Source organism: Gekko japonicus, unplaced genomic scaffold (genome assembly GCF_001447785.1).
Source record: "Gekko japonicus isolate JY-2015 unplaced genomic scaffold, Gekko_japonicus_V1.1 scaffold2997, whole genome shotgun sequence".
Taxonomy (NCBI): Eukaryota; Metazoa; Chordata; class Lepidosauria; order Squamata; family Gekkonidae; genus Gekko; species Gekko japonicus.
The window spans coordinates 60,804-69,384 of record NW_015164287.1 but is presented as its reverse complement, the minus strand read 5'-3'; the positions used below and the strand labels follow the sequence as shown (position 1 = coordinate 69,384).

The 8,581-nt window shown below is 48.2% G+C and overlaps 1 protein-coding gene across 1 annotated transcript; it reads left to right on the top strand.

The window, feature by feature from the left end:
- The first annotated feature begins 4,951 nt into the window (after window positions 1-4,951).
- On the top strand, window positions 4,952-5,863 carry LOC107108351 (E3 ubiquitin-protein ligase RNF167-like). Its single transcript, XM_015408777.1, has one exon. The coding sequence runs from the start codon at window positions 4,952-4,954 to the stop codon at window positions 5,861-5,863; it is 912 nt and encodes a 303-aa protein (XP_015264263.1).
- The last annotated feature ends 2,718 nt before the right edge of the window (window positions 5,864-8,581 follow it).

Below are 8,581 nucleotides of genomic sequence, written 5' to 3'. Positions count from 1 at the left end.
GGCAACCCACAGTGTAAGGAAACGTCCAGGGACTGCGTTGTGGGAATAGCACATGCAACCTTTCCTTAATTACGAACTCTTTCTTTACAATACCTCTCCTCAGTAAAGCTGACAGTGAGGCAATCGAATGACAACAAAAGGTTTTATGTAAGCTTTGCCTGTGGGCCTAGCTCACTGGGCCCAGATAACAACTGTCGAAACAGTGAAAGCAGGTTCTATATTGTTGGATCACAACACTGCAGTGCTGCGATAAACCTGCTGTGCCGGTGTTAAAGATTCCGCCGTAGAGTTTATTGCTGAAAGGTACAGTTTGAGACCCCACCCCAAGGGCCTCTTGCGTTAGCTTCTTCCAGGGATCCTTTCATGCTGACTCCTGGGAAACCACCATCTGGCCACCACGACACATGCTGGAAGAACCTCCAAGCCGGACTACTGCTGTGAGCTCCGCAGGGGACCACCTTTGGAAACTATGCAGCCGGTTGAGAAAACAGCAAGTCGGCTTGATTCCAGCTGGTCAGGGGACTTGCGTGTATGCCAAACCTTTTTTAAAAAAATCAAATCCTGCCAAGAGCCAGGAGAAGCCGAACCTACGTAAACGATGCTCATTGAGATAATTTACATGAGTACATTGCAGAATTTATTCAACCTTTGCTAGTTACAGGCAGGGAAATGGAACTGACCAAAGGTTTTGTTCCCCAGCCTCTGTATTCAGCCATCCCTGTGGCTTCCACAATTTCAGATGTTATCACACCCCACACATTTCCCAGCAGCTCATCGCAGCCAAGGGTGGTAGAAACTTGAATGTTAGAAAGAAAAAAGAGAGATAAAGAGGGAGGGAGGGACAGAAAGGAAGGAGGAAAGGAGGGGAGGGGAGAGAACAGAAGGGGAGGGAAGGAGATGGACTTTGGCGAGTGATCAGTTAAAAACAAAGCTGACTGTTTCTCCCTTCCATCAAGTTTCGCTCTTCCTTCAAGTGCCAAAGCGGGACCTTTCCCTGTAATTGCTCCTCTCACACACAGCCTCTGCTGCATCTCCTTTGTGGCTTGTTGACATTTAAATAAATCAAAATCCTAACGAGCAAGTAGATTGCAACGGGCCCAGAGGAGCGAGGAACGAGGGGAATGTCCCAAAGAAGCAAAGGCGACGTATTTTGCAAGCCCACCTGGTGGAGGGACGAAGGCCCCGGTTGTTGTTCATGGACCGAAGGACAGAAATGGAGGGGGTGGGTATATCCGATGCTCCTGTGGGGTTTGACCCAAATGCGGGGGATGGTTGTGTGGAATCAACTGACATATCTCTGACCCTGTGGTTCTCCAGCTCTAGGATTTTTCTAGCAAGCCCTCTGTCGGCACTGAGGCACACTCTGGTTCTTTTCGCACTTGGATCTCATCCCTGGTTTTATCAGAGTTCATCTCATGACACAATACCTTGCATTCATCCCTGGTTATAACGGTATCTGTTTATCCCGGGACATATGTGGGGCAAAACCGGGGTGACCTCAACGTAATTTGGAAACAAAAAAATATCCTGAGATAATTACAGGGGTGAACTCGAGTGTAGTGTAGAATGTAAGCTTGGGGACAGGGTTGAATCAGGATTTAAGGTCTAGTGCGGAATTACCCTTTGAGTCAGTGCCAGGAGCCCCAAGTTGGAGACTGTGAAACCAGGGTTGTGGTTCAGAAACCAAGGATTATAAGCCTGCAGTTGCAAGATGGGATCCACAGGTTATTAGCCAAATTGCCTTATTTATTAATAATTGTGGGGAATTGTGAATACTAAATAGCAATAGGCATTAACTATGGGACCAATAACCTATGTATACGGGAGTTAGATTTCCCAGAGCCCAGAAATAGACACTGAGTCTAGATTTATAAAGCAGTGATTTCTTTACTAAGAGATTCTTACACATACAATGTAAAATAAAGCATACACACAAGCGATACAGATCTAGGAATTCAGAAAGAAAGGTAAAGAGACAGTTGCATTAGCAGGACGTATCGTTGATGGGGGCGATACGTTACTTGTCTGATGAGATGAGTTGACTCTGCAGTGAAAAAGGGATAAAAATATGGGAAAGGGGTCGTGAGTTGGCCAGCAACATGTGAGAAGTTCCAAACAGTGCTAAGAATGGAACCAGCAAGATAGGGTGCGATTAGGAGGATGAAAGCAAGAGAGAGAGCAGTGGCTAGATGCTCTCTTTTTATACCTAATTTGTGACCTGAGGCTAGCACCTTTCTGGTCACCTGCTCCCCAATAGGTCAGAAAAAGGGATTAATCGTTGGGCAATTGAAACAATGACTTGGGTAACAGTGGCCCCTCTCAAGAATGGGGAAAGACAAAGAAGGAAATGAAAAGAACAATTCAGGTTGCAGGACTGGTTGCATTGGATTAACAACCCAATGCTTGACAGCTGCATTATCTTGATGGGCAGCTGGAAGACATGATGGCTTGCTTCTGGCATAATCAGGCATATCTTTTTGTTTAGGCTTATGGGAAAGGGGTCGTGAGTTGGCCAGCAACATGTGAGAAGTTCCAAACAGTGCTAAGAATGGAACCAGCAAGATAGGGTGCGATTAGGAGGATGAAAGCAAGAGAGAGAGCAGTGGCTAGATGCTCTCTTTTTATACCTAATTTGTGACTTGAGGCTAGCACCTTTCTGGTCACCTGCTCCCCAATGGGTCAGAAAAAGGGATTAATTGTTGGGCAATTGAAACAATGACTTGGGTAACAGTGGCCCCTCTCAAGAATGGGGAAAGACAAAGAAGGAAATGAAAAGAACAATTCAGGTTGCAGGACTGGTTGCATTGGATTAACAACCCAATGCTTGACAGCTGCATTATCTTGATGGGCAGCTGGAAGACATGATGGCTTGCTTCTGGCATAATCAGGCATATCTTTTTGTTTAGGCTGAAGAGGAGTACGTGCTTCACCTGGTGATATTAATATGTGGGGGGAGGGTTTGACTGCATGGTGGAGAAGGGAGCTCTTCATGGCGTCTGAACATAAGAACATAAGAGATGCCAATCTTGGATCAGGCCAAAGGCCCATCCAGTCCAACACTCTGTATCACACAGTGGCCAGAAATACCAGTGCCATTAGGAGGTCCACCAGTGGGGCCAGGACATTAGAAGCCCTCCCACTGTTGACCCCCCCCAAGCACCAAGATGACAGAGCATCACTTGCCCCAGAGTCCCTATAAAGTACAGGAATCTCCTGGCTTGTTTGAAGAGCATGGCTCCCTTTTAGGATCTGCTACTGGCTCTGTGTGTTTAGTGGTTAGTGTGTTTAGTGGTGTTTAGTGGTTTAGTGGTCAGGGCTGTTGGTCTGCCTTCTGGTGCTGGCATAGCTGCAGAGGTGCAGGAGTGAGAGGCATCTTGTAGTCCATGGGTCCACATCTGGCTTGGCATGTTGCTGAAGTGCAAGGTTCCCCTTCGCTAGGGCACATGCCTTCAGTCCAATATAAGGACACTGCTTCATGACTACAGTCCTGTCCATTGCCATGACGTGCTTATTTCACAGTTCGGCTTTGCAGTCATATTTAAGAGTCTGTATTAGTGCCACTAGAAGTGGCTGCTTGGCAACAAGGTCAAGGGCCAGAAAATAGGAAACCAGTAATCATGGCCCAGGAGCCAGTGTCAGCTATGCTGCCATGAAAGTCGGGGAGTTTGGTCTGTATCTGGTTAATTGCTATTGCTTTCCTTTCAGGTTAATTGCTACTGCATTCCTTTCTGTGCTTCTCTACTGTGCACCGAAATGCTTATCTATACAGATGTGCAGGAGGGTGTTGTGGTGTCTGGGTTTTCCCTAGGTGTCGTGGGAGAGTGTTTGTTCTCAGCTTCAGCTACCTAAAGGTCTCTAAACTTTATCCCGCGCGCAGGAGGGTGCCTAATTGGCCAGTGCTGTTGGGGGGGTGCATACGAATACCCTATATCCTATTATACCCATGGGGCCACTGCCAGTCTTAACAGTGCCTATGTTACTGCATCTATAGCTCTGCAATAAAAGTATAACCGTTCCTGAATGCGTGTACTTCGTTGTTGGCTGTGGGTTCTGACAGCCAGGCACAAAGAATCAAATAACAGGGGTCATGGTCCAGAAACCCAGATTCATAAGCTTTAAGTTATTAGCCAGGGCTCTGAAGCCAGTGGTCATGACCCAGGAGTCATGGTCCACAAACTGAGTTTCTGAGCTATCAGTTGTACCCTTTCCTCCATCAGAGCAACCTCTTCTAATCCCAGGAACTCTCCAAGGTCCTGAAGCACTTGATTCTGACCAGTTGCTCTTGTTGGTTGATTCCTGCTCCAGAGAAGTTTCCAATACCTGGTATTTGCATCCCATAGTTTGGCCTAAAAAAGGAGATAAGAAGAGGAGGAGGAGGAGGAGGAGGAGGAGGAGGAATTGGATTTGGATTTGGATTTGGATTTATACCCCATAAATTCTTGGAGTCCTATGAAATGTGAAATTAGGTGCCTGGTGGAAATGACATTTCTCAAGGCCCTGGGTGCCTAGATCTCTGAAGAGTGGATAGAGATGGGGGCGATCCTATTAGACCTTGGGGTAAAGGAAAGATTCTCTCCTGTCTTGAATGGTTTTCTCTCTTTCTGCCTCTGTCTCTCTCCACACATACACATCTGTCTTCCTCTCTATTCATCAATCAAGGATACAGTTCAGCCACTGACTGAGTGATGTCATAAGGGCTTATGCTGCTTCAAACAACTTGTGTTGAGTTGGGGGGGCATGAACTATAGTGGAAAGTGAGAGGTGGGTAACCACAGTGAACTGCCAAAGTCAAAGGGCTTTTTGAAAGCCACTGCTAAGGAAGGCACCATCACCATCCCTATCCTGCTGTTGATGTTGCTGTGAAGACCCCAAAACAGCACTCCAAGATGCCCACGTGAGACCTAGATGTTCCTCCAAACTATTCATTCCACCATCCCATCTAATCTCCAGCATGAGATTCTTACTCCTGTCTCATCCTTCCTTGCTCATCTTTCCGTTGCTACTAGAGGCCATCTTGGGGAAACCCTTTGTCCACCTGGTCTTCTCCCACAATTCCACCTGCCTTGATTCTCAAGCCGTGCCTGCGTGCTTTGGCCCACCGCTCTCACACGTGGGTCTGAAGGGCTATCTCTTTGAAGCTGTGCCTGCCAATGCCTGCCACCCTATAGTAGCCCCACCGGACTCCAAAGGGTCTCCCTCAAGCTCCATCGTGCTCATCCGCAGGTATGACTGCCCCTTCAGCATCAAGGTGCTCCATGCCCAGCAAGCTGGCTACCAAGCAGCCGTCATTCATAACCTCCGCTCCGATTTGCTGGTGAGCATGACCGCCGAAGTGGAAAAGACACGCCAGCAGATCTCGATCCCTTCCCTCTTCATTGGGGAGTCAGCCGCCAAGCTCCTGAAACAGGTAGTCCATTCCGAAAACAAAAACCAAGTCAGCGTGGTGGTCCCTCGGGGCTACTACAATCCCTGTTGGGACGACGTCGGGATCTCCGTTTGGGATCCAGCTCGCCATCACTTGCAATATTGGCCCGGCTACTGTACCCAGCAAATGATCATCGGGTTCATCCAGGAGTTTGGGGTGGTGATCCTCCTCAGCATGGGCATCAGTTTCATCATGGTGGCCGGGTGCATGAAATGGTGCTGGAGGAACCAGGGGATCAAGGTGAAGACCTTCAAGGCGGGGGACAAGTATGACCTGTGTGTCATCTGCATGGCTGAGTATGAGGCGGGCGACCAGCTGAAGATTCTCCCTTGTACCCACGCCTATCACAGCACCTGCATCAACACGTGGCTCCTCATCCAGCCCAGGACTGGGAAGATCTGCCCGATCTGCAAACAGCATGTTGATAGGGCCGCCTAGGGAGCCAAGGAGCCAGCTGCCCGCTGGGTGGGCAGAGGAAGGAGCAGTGGGAGGAGGAGGAAGATCGAAGAGAGGAGAAGGAAGGAAGGAAGGAAGGAAGGAAGGAAGGAAGGAAGGAAGGAAGGAACTCCCAGAAGGCTGAAGACGAACCGGAAAAATTGGAAACAACAAAATTCTCCCAAATGCCAGCTGTTGTCCCCTTTGTTTTCTTGCCAGGAGTCCGGGTTTAATTTTCAACACGAGGGATGCGTATGGTCACGTGGCATGGGCTTTTTTAAAAGCTCCCAGGGCCGGCAGTCCGGAGGAGGTAAAGCAAAACACACCGGTGAGCTCCACAAACTGGGAAGCTGGAGGGAGGGGCAGGGAAGGCAGTCTTTGAGCCCCCCAGTCTTTGCCTCGAAGAGTCGCTCGGACTAAGAAGCTGATCAGAATCAGAGGTTTTAGAGGTCCGAGGGAACCATTTGCATCATCTGTTCGGTTGAAAGCTGAGGGCCTCCAGCAGGCACCTGGCCCATGAATTTGTCATCCACTAGGGGAAGGGCCTTCTAGGTGACTGCCCCTGCCCTGTGGAACCAGCTCCATGAGCTTACAAGGCTGCCTTGTTTTATGCAGTATTTAATTCACCAAGAGAATGAGTGATCTGGCTCGCTGGGCAGATTCGTCCCAGAGCTGATGGCCGGTTGAATTTTAATTAGAATCTGTTTTATCGTATTTATTTGTATTTCTAGGTTTTATGGTATATTTTAAGTTTTAATGCTGTGAACGACTCCCTCTGTTGAGTAGAGGGTGTGGGTTATAAATCAAATAAATAAATAAACTGCTGTAATACCCCACTTTGGCCAGTCATACTGGTGGTGCTAGTGAGCAACCAGAAACAGCTCTTTTATCTGGTAAAGCTATCACCACGGCAAAAAAAAAAAGTAAGGTGACTAAGTTTGGCTTCCAGAGCTCCTGGTTTGGACCACTGCTGACCTTAAGAAACCCACCCTTTTAGGATGAGTCATGGGTGATTTCACACACTGAATGATGCACTTTCAACTCACTTTCCGCACAATACTTTGCCAACAGATTTTACCACTTCACACAGTAAAGTCCAGTTGCAAAATGCATTGGAAGTGCATGGAAAATGGACTGAAAGCGCATCATCCAGTGTGTGAGAAAGTACTGCAATTTCGTGGTTACAAAGTACCTGGTCCCCCCCAGAACTCACTGCCAGATGACGTGGCTATAGTCATCCGCTTAGAAATTGCTTTTTAATGGGGATTAAACAAACTCATGTAAGACAGGCTTATCTGTGACTATTGACCAACACTGCTAAACGGAGCCTCCACATTCATGCAGTATCCTTAAAATACTTGTGTCTCTGAGGCACACAGCAGGAGAGTGCCGTTATCTACATCCCTTTTTGCAAAAACATCAGAGCATCGATTGTTGTAGACCGTTCTAAACCAGATGGAGCCTCCTGAGCCAATGCAGTGTCGTGTTAGAACAGGATCTGGAAGACTCAGATTCAAATCCCCACTCTGCCATGGAAGCTTGTTGGGTGTAGTGGTTAGGAGTCTGGACTCTAATGGGTTTGATTTCCCACTCCTCCACATGCAGCTGCTGGTGTGACCTTGGGTCAATCACAAGTTCTGTCAGAGCTGTCCTTGAAAAAGAGCAGTTTCTGTCACAGCTCTCTCAGCCGCACCTCCCTCACAGGGTGTCTGTGGTGGGGAGGGGAAGGGAAAGGGGACTGTAAGCCTCTCTGAGACTCCTCTGGGTAGTGAAGGGCAGGGTATAAATCCAATCTCCTCTTCATCTCTTCTCAGCCATTTAACCTACTTTACAGGGTTGTTGGGTAGGTGAGATGGGAACTGCATGCCACTGTGAGCCCCTTGGGAGACAGACAGGATGCCGGGTTTTGCAGCTTCTTCCAGATGAGTCGGCAGTATGGTCGTTATTAAGATTCTTTTTGTGTTATGTTTTCCCTGAACAACAGTCCCTGAGCTCTGAACCAGCCCATATTTAGCTCGAATTTTGGTTCGTGAGCTGGTTCGTGCCCATCCCTATTCAGAAGGTTCCAGGTTCGATCCCCAGCACCCCCAGTTAAAAGGACCAGGCAATAGATGACATGAAAGACATCCACCTAAGACCCCAGAGAGCCGCTGCCAGTCTGAGTAGACAATACTGACCTTGGCTTCCTGTTAGTCCCTATCTAGGTATGAAGCTCACCAGGTGACCTTTGACCCGTTGCTGTCTCTCAGCCCAACCTACCTCACAGGGTAGTTGTGAGGGTAAAATGGGGCAGGGAGAACGGTATATGCTGCCCTGAGCTCCTTAGAGGAAAGTTGCAATGGAACTAGACAGAAGCTTCCGACAATTGATTCTGAGGCTCACAAAGATGGCCTCGACAATTGATTCTGAGGCTCACAAAGATAGCCTGAAGATCCACCCACCACCCACCCACACCCACACCCACACTGTCTGCCTCCTAGAAACTGGAATTTTCTGGTCACCTGCCTCTTTGAGGCTAATGTCCTGGTTAACAGGGACACCTAGAGTGCTCCATATCATTCCATCCTTGGGCTCTCATTCCAGATTTTTTAATATTGCTCGTCGTAATTCAGGGGTGTAAAATGCAGTACAAGGGGAAAAATACTGCAGCAAGAAAGTGGTGGGAATATTCTTCTCCCTACCTGAGCGGGGCCCTGATCTGGATGGCCCAGGCTAGCCTGA

Coding starts and splice junctions, on each gene's coding strand:
- LOC107108351 (XM_015408777.1), top strand. CDS start 4,952: ATGAGATTCTTACTCCTGTCTCATCCTTCCTTGCTCATCTTTCCGTTG.